General features: G+C 39.4%; 1 protein-coding gene across 4 annotated transcripts in view; it reads left to right on the top strand.

Moving 5' to 3' along the window:
• The window catches only part of LOC121642313 (Golgi apparatus protein 1-like), a 43,447-nt gene that overhangs the window by 2,088 nt on the left and 14,185 nt on the right, over window positions 1–27,174 (top strand). Inside the window, exons 2-20 of one of the 4 annotated variants that reach the window (XM_041988990.1) lie at window positions 4,335–4,364; window positions 8,507–8,593; window positions 8,675–8,890; window positions 14,156–14,359; window positions 15,957–16,028; window positions 16,116–16,302; window positions 16,522–16,739; window positions 17,566–17,687; window positions 19,342–19,443; window positions 20,668–20,821; window positions 20,982–20,999; window positions 23,156–23,293; window positions 23,535–23,621; window positions 23,737–23,799; window positions 23,898–24,011; window positions 24,492–24,580; window positions 24,699–24,816; window positions 25,922–26,014; window positions 26,108–26,245. In XM_041988990.1, coding sequence (XP_041844924.1) covers window positions 4,335–4,364; window positions 8,507–8,593; window positions 8,675–8,890; window positions 14,156–14,359; window positions 15,957–16,028; window positions 16,116–16,302; window positions 16,522–16,739; window positions 17,566–17,687; window positions 19,342–19,443; window positions 20,668–20,821; window positions 20,982–20,999; window positions 23,156–23,293; window positions 23,535–23,621; window positions 23,737–23,799; window positions 23,898–24,011; window positions 24,492–24,580; window positions 24,699–24,816; window positions 25,922–26,014; window positions 26,108–26,245 — 2,250 coding nt within the window. Of the gene's footprint in view, window positions 1–4,331; window positions 4,365–8,506; window positions 8,594–8,674; window positions 8,891–14,155; window positions 14,360–15,956; window positions 16,029–16,115; window positions 16,303–16,521; window positions 16,740–17,565; window positions 17,688–19,341; window positions 19,444–20,667; window positions 20,822–20,981; window positions 21,000–23,155; window positions 23,294–23,534; window positions 23,622–23,736; window positions 23,800–23,897; window positions 24,012–24,491; window positions 24,581–24,698; window positions 24,817–25,921; window positions 26,015–26,107; window positions 26,246–27,174 lie in introns of all 4 variants that reach the window. The other 3 variants (XM_041988981.1, XM_041989008.1, XM_041988998.1) reach the window with 3 other exon arrangements.

The raw sequence follows: 27,174 nt of genomic DNA, 5'->3' as shown, positions 1-27,174 counted from the left end.
ATTAACTCTTTAACAATAAAACCCTAATAAAAATAAAAAATTTGCTACTGTAAACAGAAACCTATATCAGATATGATGATAAGCCTGGCAATGTGTCTGGTTTTAACTTCGTTGACAGAGTTTATTGGGATTACTTATCAACTTCCACCAAATAAGCCTTTCCCTGCACATTCCTCTTCATCTGTGAATGGAAACAACGATAAACTGGAAGGGTGCAGCTCTCTGCCAAGGCCAGAGTCCAGTTTTACCTACTCCATGATAGGCTTTCATGAGATTCAGCTTTGGCAGAGTTTCATAATCTTGCTACCAAACAACAAATACACTGAATAAAAATCCCCCAGGTCTCTCTCCACTGATAAAAGCATAATAGCAATAATTGCTTGAGAAAAGTAACCTTTAATAGGTTTGCGTATAAAATATTGTGACTGTTGGGGAGAATGAAGAGTATTTGTTAGTGTCTGCAAGTCTTCCTGAGAATCACCCACATGTAGAGGTTCCTTTATAAACTGATTATGAATCATAATTTGGTAAAACAGTTTGAGAAATGTCATGTCTTTAAGGAAAGTGTAATTGTAGACCAAAACTGGGCATGAATAAATGCTTAAAAGGAGCTTAAAGCTTTATACAGGAACAATACATTGTGGCACAAAACATCTGTTATATATGATTTTTAGAAACGATAAATGATGCTGAAAGCGTGAGAAACTTCCTGAAATGATGCACACGTCTCTGTAAAGCCACTCAAGTGCTTCCTGATGCTTTTTCTCTAAAACCAGTAAGTAGACTTCCTCCCTTGTTCATCGTGCTGACGTCAACCACACACAAAAAACACACACACACACACCACCTCTCCACCATCCCGGAGCAATGCCCTCTTTACCGAGATAATTACATCGGTTCAACTCTATAACAGCTGCGCCCTCCTGAAGAGGTAAATGGCTCTTATAAATCTGCCTCTTCTACATGAGAAGCCACACACACACAGACACACACATACACAGCCCAGCAGTATCAGTATCAGCTGAGCAGTGTGTGGTTTCAAAACAACATTTGTGAGAGTTTATTTGTGGAGGTCTAAGCCCCGAAATCCGACAGCTGAGAGATGTCTGAGATTCGGCAAGGCAGCTCCAAACTCACTCCTAGACAGCGAGTCACTTTGCCTCAGCACGCTAGTCCACAGACACTTCAGGGCCGCGGTCGTTCAGTCAGCCTCACGTTAATGACTACAAATTGACCGCATGTAAGCACGCTGTGCAGGTTGGAGAGCAATCAGATGCAGTCAGATGTCTGCAGGCACAGACATCTGACTTCACTAGTGGCAGCTGGTGGTTGGGGTAATATGGTGGAATTACAGGCGGTGGGGGCTTCTACGCTTTTGTTGGAGTATTTTAGGTTGCTTGTGTAAAAAAAAAAAAAAAAAGTACCATTTAAGAATACCAGTGTAGTTGAAAATATAGTATATAGATACTGTGTGTGTGTGTATATATATATATATATATATATATATATATATATATATATATATATAATCACCAAAATCAAATGGTTATTTTTATCAAATGACTTAACACGTGAGAAATTTTATAACTCACAGATTTTTATTAACAGATTCTTGCTTAAATAAACTGTTAATATGGCACTTAAAGGTACTTACATTGGGTTTGGTCTTTTAATATGCAGTCTGTTCAGTTGTGAAAGTTTGTTGCATTTTCCAAAACGAGAGAATAAAATCTCATAAAATACACAATGTTTGCATCAACAGAACATTGAAGTTTAAAAATCTTCCAAAATGATGACAACAAAGTTGTTTCATGAGCTCTTTGTTGTGTTTTTCAACCTGTTCCTGATCACATTTGGAGGTGCATTGTCCTGTGGGATAAATCTGCTGCCAGTGGGGCGGGCTGTTGCCATGACAAAGGATGGGCATTCTGAATTTCAGCATTGAAAGGTGCTGGAAAAACCCAGTCTCCGTGCACAGTACAATATGGGTTCATCCACATTTTGAGTGTCTTCTCATTTTTTTGTTCTCAGATGAAAGGAAGCTAAAGTGTGTCGGTGAGGACCCAGTTTTTACTCAGATCCATTTTTTCTGTTACCGCTTCATTTTGACCAGTCTTGTTGATTAGTGCGACTCTGGACTTGTTTCAAAAGCCTTTGATGTGAATAGAGCAGCTCTTTGTTAATTAATAACTCATTGTCTGATTAATTGGTAATTTTAATCGAAGAGGCCATTGTGGGTCTGAATCCTCGTTGCACTCAACTTCTCTATGAAACATTTAGTGGAAATGAGGATTTAAATTCAGAGGAAAGCTTTTTGTTTCTGCTCTCGTGGGCAGAGCGAAGTCATCACAAAGTGCTTTCATGTGTCTTCACTGGAAAGTGATGTGAACTATAAGAGGAGCTTCTGATGCTGTTTCCTCTGATAGCCAAGGATGTTGTGGGCGGTTTTACGAGGAGCTTTCTGCTGCTTTTGGCTGAACTGCTGCTATTAGAGAGAGTGGTTGGTGTGATCTGTTCCTGCTTTCTTACCACTGTTTTGTCCGTGATGTTGGCCAGAGCTTTTTGACGCAAACTAAAGTGGAAAAACAGGAGAAGTTCTGCGTTTATTCTTCTTCATACACCTTTGCAACCTTTATCTTCGTATGATGAAAACAAACCTTGTGACTGAAGCGTTGATGTGAAATCAATTGAGCTAATCGACTGAGCTGCTAATTATGTTCAGAAAATGTACAATTCTGAATACTTCATTCATCTCTCTGACCTTCACCAGATAACTTAGTGTGAGAGTTGCCAGATCATCAGGTTATACGATATGTAGGCCATGTTGCTCTTTAACAGCTTTACAGAAGCCTGAAAATATTATTTACCAATACCATAACGTAAATATTTGTAATAGGGTTAAAAAAGCTCAGATACACTTGTTTTGGATGGACTTTTTTTTTTTTTTTACTTTATCCACATTTATTTTAAAAAAAAGTCTACAATGGTTTTATTCATATTTTTGTTATTTTATTGCATTTATTTTTATTTCTTTGTGTCAAAAACCCACTGTGGCAGATTTTTTAGATCAGTGGTTCCTAACCTATTTTTCCTTAATACAAATACTAAAAAGTCATGGACCCCCAGCCCCACCCTGTGCTGAAACCATACTTGGTTTTATGCTTTCAAAAGTCAGATTCTTACCATAAATAATATATTCCGGCTGAGTCCTGTCCTTCAATAAATCCAAAGTAAAATTAAGTTAATTAAATTAAGATATAGACATATTTTTTATGCTTAAAATAGAGACAATGTGTGGACATTAATCACAATGACTTGTAATGTTCAAAGCCTCAGGGACGTCCGTGCTCTTCGGGGAACTCCCTTGGGGGGTCCCGGACCCCAGGTTGGGAAACACTGGTCTAGATAAGAATGCTTCAAAAACTGAACATAATGGAAAATGTTTAACACTCTCTAAACTATACAGCGAGAAATGAGAGGTGTGTTCAGGGAGAGGTTTCTTCAGGTTCGTTTTCTAATTACAACATAATTTTGCTTTTAATTTTATTTACAGACAGACCATTTTTGGTTTATAATTTATAGTTTATAGTCCATCAGCAGTCTCTGGTTATCTTGGTACACTTGCTAACTGTATTTGGTATCAAATACTTTATTCATAAAATATGAATATATTAGCTCACTTGTCAGTTTAAACCTTTTTCAGGTAAGACTTTATGTTAAACTAAATTCGTTTCAGAATTTTATTTTATCTTTAAGTTTTGTTGGCTTAAGAGCAGAAGTAGCAGATCACTGCCAGCAGTGGCACTGGGCTGCACTGTAGTGTGATGGTTAGCATCTCGGCTTGCAGCAAGAAGGTTGCTGGTTCGAGCCTCAGCTGGCCTTTCTGTGTGGAGTCTGCATATTCTCCCAGTTTTCTGGGTATTCTGGCTTCCTCCACTATCCAAAGACATACATATTAGGTTAATTGGTCACTCTAAATTCTCCCTAGGAGTGAGTGTGAGTGTGAATGGTGGTTTGTCTCTCTGTGTTGGCCCTGCGATGGACTGGTGACCTCTCCAAGGTGTACCTGCCTCTCACCTGGTAAATTTTGGATTAGGCGGCCTCCCTGCGAGCCTTAATGGATGAAGTGGTACAGATAATTAATGACTTACTTTTCAGATACAGTAAGAGCGTCTCAGACCCTTAATCATCCTGATGTTGTGTTTGACTCTGTTGCTTGCCAGTCCAAGTTTGTGAGAACTGGATGGGCTGCAGAGGTGTTCATTGACTGTCTTTATATATGTTTGAATCTTTCCAAGGATTTGCATTTTATCTCTTTCTCTGTTTTTCTGCAGGAAACCGATATTGCTCCAGACTGCAACCATGTGAGTACTTCCCATATGACACACACACAAACATCCATGCACATTAATACTTTTTTCTTTAGACAATGAGACCATTTTCTATGTGGGTGCACGCCCTCATGTCAGAATCTAAAATCTTAGTCTTACTGACTTGAGAAGGTTTAAATTTACTTCTATTAATTACCCCAACCCTATTAAATTTTCAGTATGAAATGCTTGCAAATGTCACATTTATTGTCAGTTATTTTAACCTCTTACACCAAAGCTCTCCTTAAACTTGATTAGTATTTAAAAAGAAATAAAGTGATCAGGAAAACTCAGAATGTATCCCAAATGCATCTTTATTTCTCTCTTGATAATGAATATATTACACAAACTCACAAGCAGCTTTGACAAATCATCAACTTAGGTACTCTTAGAACTGGTGATCCTCACAAAGCTCACTGTTGTCTAAAGTTCAGTCAGAGCTTCCACTCTTTCTGCAGTGAGACGGTTCTTCATCTGCTCCAAGTACAGTCTGGATCATAAACCTTCATTGTTCAGGGCAGCAAACAGCTGACAGGTTTATGAAACATCACAAGGCTAATGGACCACTTGGCCGGTCTTCATTACAGCACTGCAACACTGACACTCATAATTAACATGTCACACACATCTGCTGTGTCTTGTCTTGTGTGTGGTCTGACTGTTGTCACTGTTATCTAAAGCTGCTGCTGCTGGAGCTTTCCCGGCAAGAAAACAATAATAAATGGCAAAAATAGAGAAAATGTAAGATTTAAAGGAAATTGAAGACTTCTTTAGATAATTAAATAGATTTGAATTAAATAAAATGAAAATTACTTAATAAATCCCATGGGGAAATTAAAACATTTGTTGTATTTCCTAAAGCTGATTAAATAATATTTCATTTTAAAAGTAAATGATTTGTATTTTTAGCTTCAAGGATGCTAAAATGTAGTCTGTAGACTGGCAGGGGTTACAGTTAGATTTAACAGGTGGGAGAACTAAGTTCCAGTGTAGCTGCACCACTAAGGAGTGAAATGATTCACAGTAAATAATTCTCAAGTTGATTTTTGCACCGGTGAACTTGTTTACTTTGTAATCAGCTGACCTGTGCTGAGCTTGTTTCCCTGAGGTTTGCTGGTCCGTTGAGAAACTAGTGCAGTGGCAGCTTGAAACCTGCCCTGCTGGGAGGGAAACTCATTGCAGCTGTGTCTATCACTAAAAACAGACCATATGCACAGACCCAATTTGTTAGTGAAAAGAGCACACTGGAGTTGGTAAATTCAACCTCATATTAACAAAAACATTAAATACTACATCAGACACCAGGTAATGCAGAAGCATTATATAAAGCTAAGTACACCCTGTGATTCAATAGCTCCATAACTTTTAAACCACTTTTAGCTGCATTAAATTAAGGCTATCTTTTTAATGTTAGTATTATTCTGTTGCCTGACCAAAATTGACTGCAAGGTGCTGGGCTTTGCGGCTGCAAAACAAGCCCATATCATCAGCTGTCCGCCACCATGCTTGACAGTTGGCGTGAGGTGTTTGCACTGATGTGTTTGGTTTTCTCCAAACATTCTGCTCTGTATTTTGAGCAGATATCTGTTTGTTTCAGATCCAGCTTTGCAAATCTTAGCTGTGCTGTCTTTCAGACAAGCTATATTTGTTCAGTTTTTATTAATTTTACTGTCATGAACTTTAACATTTAACATGCTAACTGAGCCCTGGAGAGTGTGAGATGGTAAATGGACTTGTACTTATACAGCGCCTTTCCAGTCAGCTTGACTTCTCAAAGCGCTTTACACTACCTGTCACATTCTCATACACACACACACACACTCATACCCCGATAGTTAACATAGGGTTAAGTGTCTTGCCCAAGGACACTTCGGCAGTCAGGAAAACACTGGAAACAATCCACCAACTGATCTGACTGCTCTTCCTCCTGAGCCAATGAGGTGTAGCTCATTACTACTGTAAAAAAACTACACAACTGTAGTTTTTTAGTTTCTCTGAGCATTGCACAATCTGACCTTGGGCTGAACTTGCTGAGACATCCACTCCTGTGAAGACTGACATCTGTCTTGAATGTTTTCCACTGTAGAACGATGGACTCATAGTAGTTTGCAAATTGCCTTAGTAACCGTCCCAGATTGATGGGCAGCAACATTTTCTATATTGCTGATGTTTTCCCTTCTTGGTGTTTTGTTAGGACACATCTGAACGCTGGATTTCATCATCACATATTCTTTGCTTAGCTTTTATGCATTTTATGAGGTGTGTGGGCACATAAATGTCGACTATTTTTACAATGAACTGTGTTCATCTCTCACAGTAAAGTCTGCAAGGGAAGGATAATGTGGGGAAAAGTCTGCATTGTAGCCATTATACAGTATATCTGACAGCGGCACAGCTAGAAGCTCAGATAAACAGCTGGTGTTCTTTCATGTAAATGGGAGCCCCACCAGTTAGCAGCAGAGGGCCTTCGCTTAAAGGGCTTTGGTGGCACTGCACTGTAAAATTCTTGGAATTATTACTCTTATCATTTCAAAATATGTTCAATATGTGCACATGTGAGCTCCTCTCTTTTTCCCAAGAGCACTTCCATTGCTTGCTTCTCTTAACAGAGCACCAGAAACAGGTGAAAATCTATCAGAAATTTGGCTAGTATGATGAAGGCTACATTTTATGGGACAGTTTTCTGCATTCTCCGAGCAGAGATGATACCTCTTCATACCACTTTCTATTTTTTTTTGTATACTTCTCCTAAGTAACCTGGGAAAATGTTCAGATTAAACTTATTTTTGCACCCGAAACACAATAAAAACTTAAAGTTTTTGTCATAAATTACACAACCAGTTAATAAATGTGCAGCTAAATAGTCCAATGATAGAAAGTTTGGGAACAGTTTTTGAAAATGTCTCAGAGCATCTGCAACAGCATTTCAGATTATTTCTTGAAGTTGAGGTTTTAAAAACCGGCAGAAATGGGACTTAACGAAGCAATACTGAACTTTTGCAAATTTTCTCAGTGAGGCTCTACCTAACGACGGCTAATTTGGCATCCGTATTGCATCCAACCTCTGCTTTAAGCTCTCTCTAGCCAATAAAAGTCAGTCGGATGTTGGCTCTTGTCTTATCTCTTGCTTTGTCGCTTTCTCCCTTCTTGTTCCTTTTATCTTCCAATAATGTCCTCTTGCGTTTCTTTGATAAATCAGCCACAGTGCACGTTTAAAATGGCTAGTATCCAGTTGCAGGGGTGTGATGTAGTTTGTAATATAAATCTCAGCTGTAGTAGGATGCTCCAGGCAAGTTATGAAGTACAGTTTCCCAGCCATGAGATGTTGCAGGACAATGACAACCCCAAGAATTTAATTAATAAATACCACTGCACCATCAAAATGAGTCAAAATATATTTTCAAGGTCAGAGGTGTACATAGTACTACTTAAACATCATGGGGGTTTAATGGAAATGGTCCAAATCAAAGCTGCAGACAGAGTGAAGTGTAGTTCACAATTATAATTTCTTAAAGTAAACAGAAGGTTGTATTTTCAACTAGACTGTCTCCATCTCTCATTCATTTTAAATTCAGCCTCACTGATAATCACAAGTAGCTCGTACTGTGTTTGCATTGGTTCCCCTTTGTTTCAGTCTGAAATAGGGCTGGGCAATATATCGAGATTTTCAAATATATCGAGACGTTACCAGACGCAATATAGAAGGAAGGATTATTGTTTATATCAAGATAGCTTGTGTTGAGTTAAAAGCATCTTTTCTTTTGCATTTTGTACAGCTGTATTTTTATTATTGAAAAGTATTTTTTAATTTATATTGTTTTAGGAGCATTTAATTTAATATAAAGGTACTTTAATTTCAGTCAGCTGTTTAATGCACTGATGTGATGTGCTGCTGATCCTTAATAAAAGGGTTTTTAGCACTGAAGGCTGTAAATTAGAGCTGTCTCTTCGGTTACTTGAAAAAAATATATATATATCGAGATATATATCCTATATCGTGATTCAGGTAAAAAATATCGAGATATAAGATTTGGTTCATATCGGCCAGTCCTAGAAATAATCTCCTTAGTAATTCATCTAAAAAGACGTCTTTGCTGTGAAGATGTTTGAAACTTTCTGTTTTCTTTGTGCTCCAGCTTCTGTGGAACTACAAACTCAATCTGACCACAGATCCAAAGTTTGAGTCCGTGGCGATGGAGGTCTGCAAGAGCACCATCGCTGAGGTCAGTCAGCCTCCGTTTGGTTTTCTGCTGCTCTGATCACTCGGCATTTCTTTGACACGTCTCACGTTCCAACGCCTGCAGATAAAGGAGTGTAATGAGGAGGAGCGGGGGAGGGGCTATCTGGTGTCCTGCCTGGTGGATCACCGTGGAAACATCAGTGAGTACCAGTGCAACCAGTACGTCACGAAGATGACCAGCATCATCTTCAGTAACTACAGACTAATCTGCGGCTTCATGGATAAATGCAAAGAGGACATCAACAACCTTCGCTGTGGCAGCATCAGTGTAGGACACAAGGTGAGGGTGTGTGTGTAAGGGTGTGTGTTTTTCATTGTTAATTATCTAATTGATTAATTAATTCATCTAATTCAGCTAAAGCAATGAAGCAATCAAGTAACAGAAGCTCATTAAATTCAGTAAATGGAGTGTTTAATGCAGTAACATGGTCAGCTCAGCAGATATTTGACAGATGGAGAGTAATACAGATTCACAAGGCACCTTATATTTCTTTCTTCTCAAACTTCTTTAATGGCTGCATGTTATTTGATAATGCTTTCACACTTCTTTTTTCTTTTTTAAAAGATAACTAGAGAGGTCAGTTTGACAGGCAGTCTCCAATAAAATGGAAATAACTGCACATCATTATTCTATATGTACAATATAGGCATAATAATTGCATATTGCTCTCTAAAAATTAGTAATGGGACCAGTCAGGGTGGTGTCAGTCCTGCCATCTGCAACCACTGCTGAGGCATATGAAGACCAGCAGGGAAAGAACGCAGAGTCCCAAAAGTTGCCTCTACGTTGAGCATGACAAACTAAACCTGGTTTGAATCAGTAGGTGGAGTGTTGAGCTATTTTTATCACAAATTCACTTAACCTTTTAGGTGCTGGAGTTTTTCACACAAAATGTTAGTTGGTTTTAACAATTCCAAAGGCTGTAGCTTGGAAGTAGTTTCAGATACAGCCATACAGTGAAAGAAAAAAAAAAGAACCAGAGTTTATGATGGGAGTAAATTTACTCATCTCTTAATCAACCGAGAAAAAGATACACCTGTCATCTAGTAGTATGAAGCGATGAGAGGTTTTGGTTCTCTTTCTGGAGATATGACCTGTTTCATTGGTGCAATACCACTGTTTTGGTGCTCAGGGAGTCAAAGGACAGAAAAAAAAATCTGTTTTAACAGTAGCAGTGAAGTCATGTAATGTTAACAGTTAAAACAATTATTTTAGGTAATACTGCCTTTTTAATGAGTCAGCTAACACCAAATGATCCCAGTCTATCCCCATCCAGTACAGGCAAATGAGATGAAAAACTGTCCATAAAAACAACACCTCAATATTATTTCACTCAACAAGTAGCCAACAAGTTAACCATCCATTTTCTACACTGCTTAGTCCAATTCAGGGTCGCAGGGAAGCTGGAGCCTATCCCAGGAATTAGCAGGCGAGAGACAGGGTACACCCTGGACAGGTCACCAGTCCATCGCAGGGCCAGCACAGAGAAACAAACAGCTACTCACACTCACTTTAGGGAGATTTTAGAGTGACTAGTTAACCTAACATGCATGTCTTTGGATGGTGGGAGGAAGCTGGAGTACCTAGAGAGGTCCTACGCATACATGAGGAGAACCTACAAACCGCCACTGTTCCAGCCTCCCCCAGCGATCTTCCTGCGGTGAGGCCGCGGTGCTAACCATCACACCACTGTGCAAGTTAACCTCTTCATCACAAATTATTAGTTTTTCTGCCTCCTGTCCAAAATGACATATCATTTTAAATAAAATATATCTTCACAGCTACAAGGGCTGTATGTATAATCTGAAATGAAAGCTGAGACTAATTACTACAGGATGCTTTCTTTGCACCCCGCTGTTATGCTTTTAATGTTTTATATAAAGCACTTTGTATTGTCTTGTACAGGAAATGTGCTACACAAATAAACTTGCCTTGCTTTACAGAAGTGAAACACAATAAAATATTTAAATGGTTATAAAAGAAAACTACATTACTTTCAGGGAAAACCAGAGGATAGCAGCCCAATTAATTTAGGAATGAGTAAAGTAATGTCTGATGACAAACTGTAAGTAGAAACTTAAACAGTGAGCCTGAGCAGTTTTACAGAATTTTTAATAAAGGTTATACAGATAAATATCTCAGGAAGCCATCAGCTGATGTTCCAGTCTAATCCAACTTTGTTAGTACTTAAAAAAATCACAGAGGGCCAAAGAGCTGTACAAAGTTAAAGACATAAGTAGCTTAACATATAACATAAAGCATAAAACATGAAGCATAAAAGAAGATAAAACATAAAAGCATAAAAATAGAAACAGTGAAATAAATAAATGAATGAATAGAAGGGACATCTCAAAAAGCATCAAAGGTGAAAAGATTGGTTAAAAGCAGACAGAGAAGAGGACTGTCTAATGCACAGTGGCAGGTTTTTCATGATTTAGGGGCAGTACAGTAAAGGCATGGTCCCCTCTAAGTTATTGATTTGATAATTGACACTTCTATCAATGGCCAGTCAGGAGAATCGAAGGATAGCCTCTAAATCCTCCTTAAAAATGCCATGAGGATCAAGAAAGAAGGGAACCCCAAGGTAGTAAAATATAGCAAGAGTGAATACTTTACTATAAAACGTCCTTCTTCTTCATGCAAACTATCATGAATCATTGCAAACAAAGCCAGTCATAGGAGAACGCATTAGCAGAATTTTATGAGCTGGAGTAAAACTTTTGACCTCAAAACAGTAAAAGTAAGACACGATTTATGTTGTTTTTTTTTGTTTGCTATCTATGGCTGCTAGCTCGCATAGTTTTTGTCCCACAGTGATGTGACCTCTTCATCAGCAGAGTCTCTGCTTTCATATGACACCTTGCATGTTTGCTTGATGTGGAGAAATTAATAGAAGCTCTAAAGTAGACAGTGTTGTCCTCAAGTTTTTGTTACATTCCTATATAATTACTTGAGGTTTGAATTGTGTTTGTTTTAGGTGACAATGCTTGGTAGAGTATTTTAGCTGAGTTTCACTTCATGGCTCTGGTATGCTACATGATAGGACTGGTGCTTCATAGGGTGTGCAACGATATTCTGTACTGCACGTATCTCATGCTTCCCCCTGTACAGGGGGCTCTCATCAAGAAGAGGCTGAGGAAAGAGTGACGTTCTGACATTATTTATAGTTGGCCACTTTGTATGCAGCTACATTATGAACATACATACATGTCACTGCATGATTTGGGGGAAAAAAAAATCTGTATTTTCTTTGGGAATCATTGAGTTTGGCCCTGTGACATGATTGTGAAACAAAAGGTGCTTTGGTTGGTTATTAAGGACAATGTACCCACACTGAGAATGCAATCAGCTGTGACGTTGAAGCTGGAGGATGTTTGCTTTGCAGTTTTACTGAAGAAACAGTCTGCTTTGATTTAATATCTAGGTAGTGATTCAGTTTTACACACGTGGACAAAAGTGTTGGTAGCCCTTTGGTTAATGAAAGAAAAACTCACAATGGTCACAGAAATAACTTGAATCTGACAAATTATTAAAAAAAACAAACTCATGAAACAGGCCTGGACAAAAATGGTACCCATAACTTAATATTTTGTTGCACAACCTTTTAAGGCAATCACTGCAATCAAACAATTCCTGTAACTGTCAATGAGATTTCTGCACCTCTCAGCAGGTATTTTGGCCCACTCCTCATAAGCAACCTGCTCCAGTTGTCTCAGGTTTGAAGGAAGCCTTTTCCAGACGCCATGTTTCAGGTCCTTCCAAAGATGCTCAATAGGATTTAGGTCAGGGTTCATAGAAGGCCACTTTAGAATAGTCCAGTGTTTTCCTCTTAGCCATTCTTGGTGTTTTTAGCTTTTTAGACCAAGCTTTCTGACACTGACCAGCACATTTCTCTCTAGAATCTCTTGATAGTCTTGAGATTTCATTGTACCTGCACAGATTCAAGACATCCTGTACCAGATGCAGCAAAGCAGCCCAGAACATAACAGAGCCTCCTCCATGTTTCACAGTAGAGACGGTGTTCTTTTCTTGATATGCTTCATTTTTTTGTCTGTAAACATAGAGCTGATGTGTCTTGGCAAAAAGTTCCATTTTTGTCCCATCTGTCCATAGGACATTCTCCCAGAAGCTTTGTGGCTTGTCAACATGTAGTTTGGCTTTTTATGATTTGTTTTTAACAATGGTGTTCTCTTTGGTCGTCTCCCATTAAGTCTAACTTGGCTCAAACAACGACGGATGGTGCGATCTGACACTGATGTTCCTTCAGCTTGAAGTTAACCTTTAATCTCTTTAGAAGTTTTTCTGGGCTCTTTTGTTACTGTTTGTATTATCCGTCTGTTTGAGTTGTCATCAATTTTCCTCCTGCAGCTATGTCCAGGGAGGTTGGCTACAGTCCCATGGATTTTAAATTTCTGAATAATATGTGCAACTGTAGTCACAGGAACATCAAGCTGCTTGGAGATGGTCTTATAGCCTTTACCTTTAACATGTCTATAATTTTCTTTCTAGTCTCCTGAGACAACTCTTTCCTTTGCTTCCTCTGGTCCATGTTGAGTGTGGTACACACCATGTCACCAAACAGCACAGTGACTACCTGTAGCCTATATATAGGCCCACTGACTGATTACAAGGTTGTAGACACCTGTTATGCTAATTAGTGGACACACCTTGGATTAACATGTCCCTTTGGTCACATTATTTTCAGTCTTTTGTAGGGGTACCATCATTTTTGTCCAGGCCTGTTTCATGAGATAATTTTTTTTAATAATTCTGTTGAAGCATGGTTGAAAAGAAATGTCTGACCTTCATTGGTTAAATTTAATAGAATTTTTATTCATTATTACTTTTGTCAGATTCAAGTTATTTCTGTGACCATTGTGAGTTTTTCTTTCATGAACCGAAGGGTACCAACAATTTTGTCCACGTCTGAACCTGTTAAACATTTTCCAATGTCTATCCCAGCAGTTAGCAGGTCAGAGATTGCCAGTCCATCGCAGGGCCAACACACAGAGACAAACAACTATTCATGCTCACACTCACTCCAGGGGAGAATTTAGTGACCAATTAACCTAACATGCACGTGTTTGGACAGTGGGAGGAAGCTGGAGTAGAGAGAACCCACGCATACAAGTGGTGAACATCCAAACTCCACAAAATGAGGCCACTGTTCGAACCTCACCCCCAGCCAAGGCTCGAACCAATGACCATTTTTAATATACTGTCATTTCTTCTGTCTTTTAAACCCCCTCTGTTTCCTGCAGTAGGCTTTTCCCAGTCCAGTGCTCAGATTTAAGATACTCTGTGATCTTTGAGGTCCTCCTTTTATTCTGACTGTAATATTCAGTTGCAATGATATAAAAACATCTTGGACTCAGATTTGAAGTTTTATATTGGCAGCAGGGGCCTCAGACTTTTAAATAAGTTTTAATTATCTGCATGTGTCCCTCAGCAGATTTCACTGACATGAAGGGATGACAACATTACAGCGTTGGTCTGTCTCACAGCAAAATCTCAGCCTCACGATGGTTTTTTATCTCTTCCAAGGATATCCACTCCCAGGGCGAGGTGATCGCCTGTCTCGAGAAGGCGCTGGTGAGGGAGGCGGAGCAGCAGGATCACGTTCGGCCAATCAAAGAAGAGTGTCAGAAAGCCATCCTGCGGGTGGCAGAGCTGTCGTCCGACGACTTTCACCTTGACAGACATCTTTACTTCGCCTGCAGAGACGACCGTGAGAGATTCTGCCAGAATGTACGGTGACTCTGATAAACAGACTCACACAGTCATAAATGCTTTAGCTTTGAAGCTGTAATATTTAGTGTTATCGTTGGGTTTTCGTACCATAAAAGTCTTTAAATGAACTTTAGGTTCTTAAAAAATTCCTCTGAAAATGCATGTCTTGATGAACAAGATGAACTCTGAACTCTGCACTGCCTTCTAGTGGAAGTAGAAATAAAAAAGAAGAATATTACCATAAATGTTTAAGTTACCCAAGTTTAGTATCTTTTATCTTCTTTGGTTCTATCTAGTGATTAACTTGAGTCTCATTTATTAACAAATGGGTCCCAGAAATGCACAAAAATCAGCAAATCTGTATTAAGTTTTGCTTAAGCCTAAGTCAGTCTGTATCACCTGTTTTTACCACCTTTTCATCACGAAAAGTAGCAAATATATGGAAAGAAATGCATCGATTGTCCATCTTATAATGCTTTGTTGCTCAAATACGATAAATATTTTCATATTTTTAAATGAAAACTATTGTATTTCTGCTTTTACATGGTCTGTCCATGTGCTTTGAAAAGCGAAAAGCGAAAGTGATCCGATCATAGATCCCTAAGTGTTAAATTCTTTCCCACGGTGGAAGTTAGCGGGTTACGGACCAATGTAAAAATGTAATGTATGCAAACCAACGGGCATGCTGAGGCAGACTCCGATCAGAACCAACATCTGGTTTTACAGAATGTAAATAAAAATGGAGACAATATATTTGGTTGATGTTATTATCACGGCAGAAAAGCGATGCATGCAGCATCATAAATGATCATTAAACCCTCTAAATCAATGATGCTGAGATGTCTAGACACTTTTACAGGTATTCCTCCTCTACAGACACCTCCATACTCCATCACCTGGTTGCAGGGTGTTCATTTTAAAGCATGTGCACAAACAACTCCACACTAGTTCAGGATATGTGGGGCTGCATTTGTTTAGGAGAAAAAAATAGATATGCATATAGATTGAATAGAAAGTAGTGTGGTCATCTTTCCCATGATTATTCACATTTCTACCCCAAGTGGAGGACTTTATGTGTCTTGCGGTCTTGTTCAGGAGTCGTGGAAGAATAAAACGTGAGATTAACGGGTGGATCAGTGCGGAGTCGGCAGTGATGTGGACTCTTCATCATTCGCAGTCCTTTACTTAATGATGTTACAGTGAAGCATATTTACACAAGGCCTCACCCTAATCAGAGCAGACCAGGCTTTTCAGAATAATCAACTCCTCTGACGTTCATTCGCTGTGACATTCTGGGCTGGAAATGTGAGTTCGATGAGGTGTTCCAGTTAAATTTACTGCAGCTTTGTACAATATGAGGAAAAAAAATATGCATTTTAAAGTTCAAAGCACAGACACCCTCAAAATGAAATTACAAAGCTATAAAGTAGCACATTATGGACTTTAAGGGCTCTCTAACACCAACTCTTTTAGCTGAGAGTGTCAGTAAGCAAATGGAGTTGGAAGAAAACATGGATAAAGTGGACAGTTTCTCTTGTTTAGAAAGATGAGACCTAAATAAAGATACTTAAACAAGCACAGCCCTCAGACTTCTTTCTCTTTTTCCTCTCCGAAGATTCAAGCTGGAGAAGGAAAAGTCTACAAGTGTCTGTTTAATCACAAGTTTGAAGAGGCCATGTCAGAAAAGGTATTAAAGGGTGTCATCAAAAAAGCCAAAAGTCTGAAGTTTTACACCGTTCTCTTACTACTTTTTTTCCATATCTTCTCTCCACAGTGCCGCGATGCCCTGACGACCCGTCAGAAGCTTATCTCCCAGGATTACAGAGTCAGTTACTCTTTGGCTAAAGCTTGTAAGATGGACCTGAGGAAGCAGCGCTGCAGCCTGGACACCAACATGCCGCGAGGCCGCGAAGCCCGACTGTCGTACCTACTCCTATGCCTCGAGGCCGCCGTGCACCGCGGTGAGCACGAAAATGTCATCAGGGTTGCAGATTATTGAATTGGAAGTTTAACTAAGTTGGATTCTAATGAAAAATCCACATTTCTGTTACTTTGCGCTGCTGTAGTGCTGCTTAACCACCATCACTGTAAACACTCAACTCAAAGTTGAATGTAAATATACAAAATGTTGTTGCTGCGTTCAGTGTCCGCCTGTAATAACTGGATGTTGTGCCACGCAGGCCGTCCGGTCAGCGGGGAGTGTCAGGGAGAGATGCTGGACTACCGACGGATGCTGATGGAGGATTTTTCTCTAAGTCCAGAGATCGTTCTTCACTGTCGGACAGAAATTGAAGCTCAGTGCTCCGGCCTGCACCGTAAAGGCCGCACGCTGCACTGCCTGATGAGAATTGGCCGCGGCGACCGCAGCACCAGTGTGGACAGCGTCTGCCAGAGTGCAGTAAGACTGCAGCAGTTATTGTTGCTATGAATCTTCTAGAGACCCAGTATGTACAGCTGAGAGGGAGGGATGTGGCTTGGGTGGCCTTTACACTTAGTGTGACAAACCCCCAGTAATGACACTTCCCGAGATGATTGATTTACAATTTGTAGTTTGTAGTTTTTCCTTCAATCTTTAATGAGCTGCTGACCTACTTTTTAGTTGTTTATTCATTGAAACGTTGCAGTTTTAGACCGTTAAATGAACTGTGTGCGGTTCTCTACAGACCAACTCTAAAACTGTAATGACTTTTTCAGATTTCTAGCTTCTAGAGGCTGAAACAAATCAGATCTGTTGAACTTTTGACAAAAAGCTAAATTTCACAAGATATAAAATGTATAAAACATATAAAACAGTCATAGTTTAAGATTCTCATCAAGAAGGTGCAAATAGCACAAAGTGAAGTTTTGATGTTCATTTGATGAAACTGTGAGTTGCAAAGATTAAAAATACATGACCCACCAGCTGATTAGTGTCTGAACTGATAAATAGTTAACCAGCAGGTGTCTTCTCAGATAGGCTATCCCAGATATTAACAAAGAGGAAAATAATTCACCACCTCCCTCTGGTGGCACTACTCAGCCTACTTTCCTCATTTCAGACCAGTAAATAAAAAGCTGTTTGATTCCCATTTCATTTTTACAACTTTACAAAAGATGTGCTTTGTAAACTGGAAACTATCCAGTTTATTGTGATCAGGCTGGAATAGATTTAGCTATAAACACAGAACTATTTATGAAGTTCTTCTAAGCATTTAATGGTTTTATACATTTTGTTTTCGCCTCAGCTGCAGACCCTGATCCAATCTGCCGACCCCGGAGCTGACTACCGGATCGACCGAGCGCTGAATGAGGCCTGCGAGTCCGTAATCCAGACAGCCTGCAAACACATCCGCAGCGGAGACCCAATGTGAGTTGGTAACATACACACAGTGCATACACACTAGGGCTCAGATTGTTTCAAACCAAAACCGATTTCTGATTTTAATCATTTTTTTCCTTTTCTTTCTTAAAAACATATTAAACTTATTAAAAACAATATTAAACTTAAAGCTTAACATGCAAAATGTGTTTGTTTTATTTAGGCTCTAGGTTTTTTTTAGACAGCTAAGAAAGTAAATAACGTCATAACTTTTCCACCGTATAAACAGCTTCATATCAGATATGATCTCTTTCCATCTGGATCCTTATTGTACAGCCTGCACTGCAGAAATAATTTCCCTGATGTTTGTTGTCTCTTAAGGAGAGTTTGTGGGCTGAAGTGTTTTGTGCATCTCGTAGAGAACAGCATTTCTCACTGCAGTTTTATGCACAGCTAAATTCCAGGCATGAGTGACGGCTCACTTCACCATATATCTGTTGGTGTGGAGGGAGGACTGAGCCCCCTGCTAACCGTGGAAGCCCAAGGAGAGCAAATGAAAGACTAGAAAAAAAAATCCAGATTTCCATAAAAATAAATCATCATAAAGGGAAAACTCGATTCATTGATTTTATAAATTAATTGCCCAGACCTAATACACACATACCGGGTTGGACACCCTTTTGCTTCAGAACTGCCTTAATTCTTGGTGTCATGGGTTCAACAAGGTGGTGGAAACCTTCCTTAGAGGTTTTGCTCCATATTGACATGACAGCATCACACAGTTGCTGCAGATTTGTTGGCTGCGTCCATGATAAGAATCTCCCTGGTGGTTAAACCAGGCCACGTTGGTACTAAAGAGCCCAAAGTGGACCAATAAATATCCTCCACACCATTACACCAGCAGCAGCCTGAAGCGTTGATCCAAGGCAGGATGGATCCATGTTTTCATGATGTTTCCACCTAGCATCTGAATGTGGAGCTGAAATGGAGACTCATCAGACCAGCAACGTTTCTCCATCTTCTATTGTCCAGTGTTGGTGAGTGTGTGTGAATTGTAGCCTCAGTTTCCTGTTCTTAGCTGACAGGAGGCACCCGGTGTGGTCTTCTGCTGCTGTAGCCCATCTGCTTCAAAGCTGGACGTGTTGTGTGTTCAGAGATGCTGTTCTGCAGACCTTGCTAGGATCCACTGCTGATGTGAATTCCTGTTGTCTTTCCATCATCTCCAACCAGTCTGCCCATTATCCTCTGACCTCTGACATCAACAAAACATTCTGGTCCAGACAACTGCTCCCCACTGGATATTTTCTTTTCTTCAGACCATCTCTGTAAACTCTAGAGATGGTTGTGTGTGAAAATCCCAGTAAATACTCAGATGAACAACCATGCCACGTTCAAAGTCACTTAAATCCTGTTTCTTCCTCATTCTGATGCTCAGTTTTAACTTCAGTAAGTTGTCTTGACCATGTCTACATGACTACATGCATTGTGTTGCTGCCATGTGATTGGCTGATTAGATATTTGCGTTAACAGGCAGTTTAACAGGTGGACCTGATAAAGTGGGCAATGAATGACTATACATGCATACACAGTATACACTGTAACTTTAGCTACTGTATGTCAAATATGAACAGCTTTGTGATAAAAGGAGCATTTAAAATGATAGTGTATGTCATAATAAGACCCTGGATTATAATCTGTTTAGGATCCTGTCGTGTCTGATGGAGCACCTATACACTGAGAAGATGGTGGAAGACTGTGAGCACCGGCTGCTGGAGCTGCAGTATTTCATATCCAGAGACTGGAAGTGAGTTTGCTCTCAAGAACTTTCATCTCGTCTAGTCTCATCTGATCTTATTTACACAAGTACAATTGTTTCTTTTGACTTGACAAATTTACATGAATGTTTTTAAATATCATTATTGGAATTTTAAAAATCAAACCAAGCATCTGGCATGACTTTGCAGTCACTTCAGACCCTTTTTAAACTAAATATTGAAATGATTTAGACAAAACATGACCTAATTAGAAATTCAAGTGAATTTCATGCTATATTACTATAAATTATCATCAAATCATGAGTAATTAATACCTTCAAAATTCATCCGTGCTTCTCAAAGTTGTTTTAATGCTCTTGCCACAGAAAGATTTTATATGCAAATTTGACTCATCCACGTCTCTACCCACCAGCAGATGACACTGCTTGGGGTCAAACAGCCCAGAATATTTGGACATAAAAAAGCAGTTCTTAAAATTTTAGTTTTTTAATTCAAGTTAAAATATATACATTTATATCACAGTATCATAATGGTCCGATATTCACTACGCTCACTTTTTTAACATTAAAACCTCCCAGTGGTCAATAACATGAGCTTTGGCTTGATGTCATCAGATGGAAACATAATGCTGATTTAAGCTCAACCTCAGCAGCCCCCTGTTGCCATCATGTGCAGGCTTACTCCTGGATCAGCTCAGCTCCCCTGCTGCTGACTGCAGCTATGTGTCCTGGAGAGGAGTGGAACAGTGAGAAAACACTGACTAACATACCCACTTAGTGTGGTAGCAAAACCCAGCAGTTTTTGGTTCAGACATTCAAAGCAGCTCCATGAAACATGAAGATTGCAGACCTTCATTCAGTCAGTATTTTTAATTCAACTCCGCTGACGTTTACATCTTTGAGTAAAACATAAAGCCTCATATCTTTGCAACAGGATTTCCCACCTACTTTACTAACTTCTATTTGCATACAAGTTGTACATGTCATCAGTTTCTTGCAGCTTTAGTAATTCATCCGTATGGCACCCATCTGTCTGTCTGATACTAAAGGTGGTGCTCTGCAGGTTCAAAGCAAAAGTCCTGACGTGTAAATTTTTAAGGCTGATTTTTGTTCAAATAACGTCTGGTAGTGCATAAAACAACATATTGTGCAGATGTTAATGAGGTTAAATGTTGACTTTTTTCTCACAGAAAGACTTTGATCATCAATGTTAATAATGCAACTTGATGAATGATGTCCCCGTTTGCCTCGCAGACTGGACCCCATCCTGTACAAGAAGTGCCAGAACGATGCCGCTCGACTCTGCCACACACACGGCTGGAATGAAACCAGCGAGCTCATGCCCCCAGGAGCCGTTTTCTCCTGTTTGTACCGCCACGCCTATCGTACAGAGGAGCAGGGGAGGCGGGTATGACGTCAGCAGACGCAGGCACTACCAACATGGAAATGTAGCTATAGGGAGACGTTTTAATGACATATTAGTTCAGGTTTATAGTTTGGAAATTAATATTAAATAATGCGGCTCTAGACAATAAACAGATGTCACTCTGATGTTTTTAATTTCCCAGGTTAACCCAGATGAGAAGGTAAGAGCTCTGAGTTTCATTAGTGCTGATCCTGGTGTGGGCTTAAATGAATGATAATGCCAGTAATGATTTCAGATTAAACAAGATTTCAATCTGTGGGAGTCTAATAAGCAGATAATTTTGGAGAAATTATACCCATTATTAATAAATGACTTGCACAGTGTATGCAGTCGTGGTTAAAAACTTGAAAGAAAACTGGTAAGTCCTGCTCACGCTTCCCACCTTTACGTTGCTCAGTTAGAAAAAGTTGGCTAAAAACCTTTTTCAAGATTTGAGGCACTTCTTTAACCTAGTTATCTGTGTCTCACAGGGAGGTTGATTTGACTGGTTTGGTAATCAAGTAGAATCTTTACGACTTAATTTGATGTGATTATTCGGTTTCTGCTGCTTTAGACCATCACAGTGAACATAGGACTGGAAATGAGGCCATGTTCGTTGTGCTTCACTATTTCAAGGACTTAAGACTCGTTTTCATGTGTAAGTTTGAGGTTATGACACCTTTCGTCGTGTGAACAAAGGAAGTAGTGGAAACAAAAGACTACTGGAATCCAGTAACCAGACTGCCACATCACACATTTCTGGTTACTTATTACTGTATCATACTGAAAGCATTTAATGGGATATTTTGCTGTGTGGTGAAGTTATATCCTGGCTTCACGTCAGTCGTTTGTGTCCGAAATCTTCCCTGCTTACAGCGTAGCTAAGCACAGGGGCTTTCATTGCATTTAAACAGCTGCACATGTGCTACAAAATGCATCTCCTTACACTAAAATTGTCTTCTTAGCAAAGGTTCCTGAATAGTCTTTTGTGCAAGTTGTGTTGCTTCAAATAAGCCCACAAACAGACGAGGGATTTAGACTCACAAGCATACTGGAGGGAAGGTGGGTGGGAGTCTTGATGTGTCTTGTGGATTAAGAGAAGACTTATCACTTGTCCCTTAATGGTGTCCTGTGGGACATGGTCCAGAAGTGTGATGAAGAAGGTATTTAATGGGTCCCTTAACAACTAAAGTGCTGGCTCATTTGTGCTGAATGTTGGACTCCAGAGCTGCTGTATGTCACCTTTTCTGTCCATAATCATTGTTAATAGAGTTTCTAGGCTCAGCTAAGTGGCGGAGAGTTTCCATTTAGTTTAGGAATGCATCTATGCTTCCTGCAGATGATGTGGTCCTCTTGGCTTCATTGAGGATGAGACTCCAAGTCTGAGGCCATGATCTTCATTTGGAAAAGAGTAAATTCTCCACTGCCTCAAGTTGAGACACTTAAGTATCCCTGGGTATTTTTTACGAGTGGGTGTAGTACGGAGATGGACATTTACAGGTGGTTGTATGCAGAGGCCCTGATGTGGATTCTGTACTGGTCTGTCTTGGTGAAGAGAGAGCTGAGCTCTGAGGTAAAGCTTCTTCTGTGGTCCTGCACTGCAGTTATTGACTAAAAATATGAGCTGTTGAACACAAATAGCCTAGAAAATGCTGAATTCACCCTTACACACAGGGTAAAGATCCTGGTCATTCAGCATGGGTTCAGAGCTAGTTGAGAAGATTTGGGCATCTGGCCAGGATGCTTCCTGGACATCTTCTAGATGAGGTGTTTTGGATGTGCCCCATCAAGAGGAAGCCACAGAGCAGACCCAGAATCTGCCAAAGAGTTTGTATCAGTCAGCCAGAAGTTGCTCCTGAAGGTGTAGGAGGTGGTCAGATAAATGTTTTTCCAAAAAGGCTAAAATATCCTGAATGTATGTGAGCATAGTAACAAGGAGTATGGAAAAGTTAAAATACAATGCAAATCAAACCTACTGTCATTAACTTAAAAATGAATCATAAATGTATGTAGCAGGAGCTTTAACGTCCGTTTTAGATGTTCTCTACTCCATCAGTACTCGTTCAACTCCTCAACTTTTAGGTGCTTCTTCCTTTAAGATGTTTCTGGAGTTGACTGAAAATAGCTGAGAATTTAAATATTCCAAGTAAATAAATAGATAATTAAGACTATACCTGCAGATGCTCATAAACCAGTATTAGCTCGTCATATGTATTAGTATTGACACGTGTTGAAATATCAACCATATCTTTAAAGTTGTTGTTTTTTTTACTCTGTGTGTGTGTGTGTGTGTGTGTGTGTGTGTGTGTGTGTGTGTGTGTGTGTGTGTGTGTGCAGTTATCTCGAGACTGTAAAGTGGAAGTTCATAGGATCCTCCACCAGAGGGCGATGGATGTTAAGTTGGACCCAGAGCTACAGAAACGCTGCATGACCGACCTCGGCAAGTGGTGCAGCGAGAAGACAGACACAGGGCAGGTGAGACACACCGGGATGGTAACTGCAAGTCATATCACCTGCTGTGGTTGCTGCAGATTTAAGTGATTCATGCAAGAGTTTGGGGATATCGAAGATAAATGGAAGAGAATTTATTTGCACAATGAAAGGCACTTCTAATTTTATATACAGTATATGCAGCTTATAAGTGAAAAAAGTACCACTTTTAAACATCCTTACAACCGTTTGAACATTCATCCTATGCACCTGTGTGTGAGTCCAGGAGCTGGAGTGTCTGCAGGAACATTTGGAGGACCTGGTTTCCGGCTGCAGGGATGTTGTGGGCAACTTGACGGAGCTGGAGTCAGAGGTCAGAGCTCGCCACAACCACACAGAAACCAGAACACAGCAGATGTCTCACTGTTGATACTAAATGAAAACCAAAAGAAGCTGAGAACTTTTTCAACTGTGTTGTTGTTGTTTAGGACATCCAGATAGATGCCCTGCTCATCAGAGCCTGCGAGCCCGTCATTCAGACCCACTGCCATGTGAGCAGAAATATATCCATATGTAAAGAGCAGAATGTTGTTTTATTCATATGAATTGTGTTAATTTAATATTTGACATTATTATTGCGTGTTTGCAGGACGTGGCCGACAACCAGATCGATACAGGTGATCTGATGGAGTGTTTGGTTCAGAATAAACACCAGAAGGAGATGAACGACAAGTGTGCAGTCGGCGTCACACACTTCCAGCTGGTTCGTTTTCATTACTCACGTCACTTCTTTAAACTTTTATGAGATCAGTTTTATTGTTGTTAAATGTTTAATTGTAATACAATACAAATGTAATTTAATTGTTTCTGTTTTGTTAACAAAGAAAAATACTTTTTCTTTTATTTTTTTCATTTAATTTATTTCTTGTTTAATGTTTGGAAATAGTTAGGAGTTATACTTTATTATAAATAAAATTATTTAAAGGTACAAAGAAAGTTTTTCTAGTGAGAAGACAAAAATATAAACAGCAGTTGTGAATTTTAATTGATGGAATTGAAGGTAAACAAAAGTTTTAATAATGTCAGCATCAAGAAGCCACTGAAATGACATTTTATTAAGTTTTATCTGATTTTAGTTTCAAATTTATTTTATTTTCTCCTTATTATTCTGCAATGTTCACATCTAAATTGCAGTAGCTGTTGCAGTTGAGATTATTTTTTTCTTTTTATCCTTTTCTCTCAGATTCAAATGAAGGATTTTCGGTTCTCCTACAAGTTCAAGATGGCCTGCAAGGAGGACGTTCTGCGCTTGTGTCCAAACATAAAAAAAAAGTGGGGCTCAAATTTGACAACATCCTAAAAAAAGAAAACAACAAACCCTTCATTTAAATTCCTTCTTTTTGTTTTGTGCTGTGGATGAAACTCCCTCTGTGGACATGTCACCCTGCAGGGTTGATGTTGTGATCTGCCTCAGCACCACAGTGAGAAACGACACGCTGCAGGCGGTCAAAGAGCAGCGGGTGTCCCTGAAATGTCGCAAACAGCTGCGAGTGGAAGAGCTGGAGATGGTAAACACTCCTCACACCTTGTCTGAACTGCCACTGAGATAATGTTCACTTTTCATGCGGATATTTGAGTTGGTATTCATGTTTCTCGAGACAGCAACCATCTATATGTATTTCCCAGAAAATTGGCAGAAGACTAATTTTTCTTTTTTTTTTTCAAAACATAATTTTATGAAACTATTTGAAGTTTTCATCATGTAGGATGTAGGTGGTGGCAGTATGCAAAGCACAGTCATAAAGTAAACAAACTTCTGCCCTAAGAAAGGTTGAAGTAAGTCAAATCAGATCAGATCAAACTTTATTTATAAAGCACCTTTCATGCTGAAGGCAACACCAAGTGCTTTATATGAAAAAAGCAATTTATGCATATTAAAAATAAAATGAGCCTTTACACGCATCAGAGTAGATTAGAAATGACTTCTGCTTTGTAAAGAATGATCGTTTTAGAGACAGAAGAATCCAGGAATCTTCACCAAGGCTGTCCATGAATCTAAGCAGTTGTGGAAGCAGCACCTCAAGCTAACAAGGTCAAAATAATCAAGATAAAAAAGATAATATGTGAAGATTCAGCTCAAATCTGTGCATCAGGGACACTAATTTCTGCTCTAACAAAACAGTAGTTTAAGGTGTTGCACACTATGGCGATCCCAGCTTCAATAATTTGTAAGTAAGGTTAAACCTGTTAACGCTGTGTGTATCATATTTGATATATAGAGTTTCTGAGACTTATTCCATCACCACATAATGAAAGCTTAAAACTCTGTTGTATACTGTTGATGCTTGTCTGCTGCCCCCTTTTGGATAGGTGTTACACTACAATAATGCTGGCATTAGGTGGTAATAAACAATGTAATTTATTTGTTTATTTTATTACTCTTTTTGTTACACAAAAACACGTTAAATACAGCCATAAAATATAAGTAATGTCTAGAGACAAAACACAGCAGAAGAAAATTCTGTCTTTAGGACAGACTGCAAAATCCGTTACAAATTGTTATAATCCTGTCTCACTTTAATTTGCAGGTATAATTTTAAACCTAATCTAAGGCTTCTAAATGTTACAGCTGCAAAAAGAAAAACAGAATATTTTTGTCTTTTCTGGTCTCAGTCGGAGGATATTCGGTTGGAACCAGACTTGTATGACCCCTGCAAGTCCGACATCAATCGTCTGTGTCCCAACATGGCGTTTGGTAATGCTCAGGTAAACATGATGAGATATCACTGCATCTACTGCAACTGTATTCTTTGAAGATGTTTTCTTCCTCTCTCTCATCCTTTGATCTCTTCTCCTCAGATGATCGAGTGTCTGAAGGAACAGAAGAAGCAGCTCAGCCCGCGATGCCACCAGCGGATATTCAGGCTGCAGGAGGTGGAGATGAGCGACCCAGAGCTCGACTACCAGCTGATGAGAGTCTGCAAGCAGATGATCAAGGTGAGAAGAGATTAAACTGGGGATACTGCCCTCATTAAGAGGCTCTTCAGACCAGTACTAACATCCATCCTGTATGATCCTATCTCAAGTGGATAGTGCAGAGTAAAGATGTGAACACACTTAGGATGCACTGAGATCTGACCACATCAGAGGTGGTCCAGGACTCTTATGTCCACATTCATATGATAATCTAAACACGATCCCTTTTAAACCAACACATTCTGGGACCTGATGTGATTGTAAGCAGCCAAGTTACCACAAGGATGTTTTTTTCATTTTCCCAGTGGGATGATGAGAGAGAGAGAGAGAGAGAGAAGGAAGAAAGTAGTTGAAAGCCCAGTTCCAAAGCTCTCTCCTCTAACCAGTCGGTCCCGGGCATCAACTTTTAACAAGCCTCAGCTCAAATAAGCTAGTTTGCAGTTGGCTGTTTTAGCCTTTGGACATGACGTGGAAGTGAGTTGTCTGTTAATTGTCAACTACGCTGGCCAAATTTAGTAAATTACAAGTTTGATCACAATACAATATACCGTATTTTAAACGTAGGGAAAAAAATGAAGGAATTCTTGGACTAGTGCATTTTGCAACCGTGTGACCAGTCAGCTCTTTTTTATATTAAACAAGATACGTCACACACACACATTTAATCTAAAATAAAACCAAGCACGCTAATTTGGAGTCCTGAATCAAACATTATCAAGTGCAAAAATGCTCTTCTTGTACAGACAGGAGAACAGGGATGGAAAAATGTCTAAGGCTAGGTTCACACTGCAGGCTGAAGTGACCCAAATCCGATTTTTTTTTTTTGCCCCTATGCGACCCGTATCTGATCTTTTCATGACAGTCTGAACGACACAGATCCGATTTTTTCAAATGCAACCCAGTCCACTTGGATATGTGGTTCTTAATCCGCTACGTATCTGATCTTTTGC

The sequence above is a fragment of the Melanotaenia boesemani genome, chromosome 1, assembly GCF_017639745.1.
Source record: "Melanotaenia boesemani isolate fMelBoe1 chromosome 1, fMelBoe1.pri, whole genome shotgun sequence".
In the NCBI taxonomy this organism is placed as follows: domain Eukaryota; kingdom Metazoa; phylum Chordata; class Actinopteri; order Atheriniformes; family Melanotaeniidae; genus Melanotaenia; species Melanotaenia boesemani.
The sequence above is the reverse complement of the archived record's forward strand: the minus strand, read 5'-3'. Positions and strand labels throughout refer to the sequence as shown.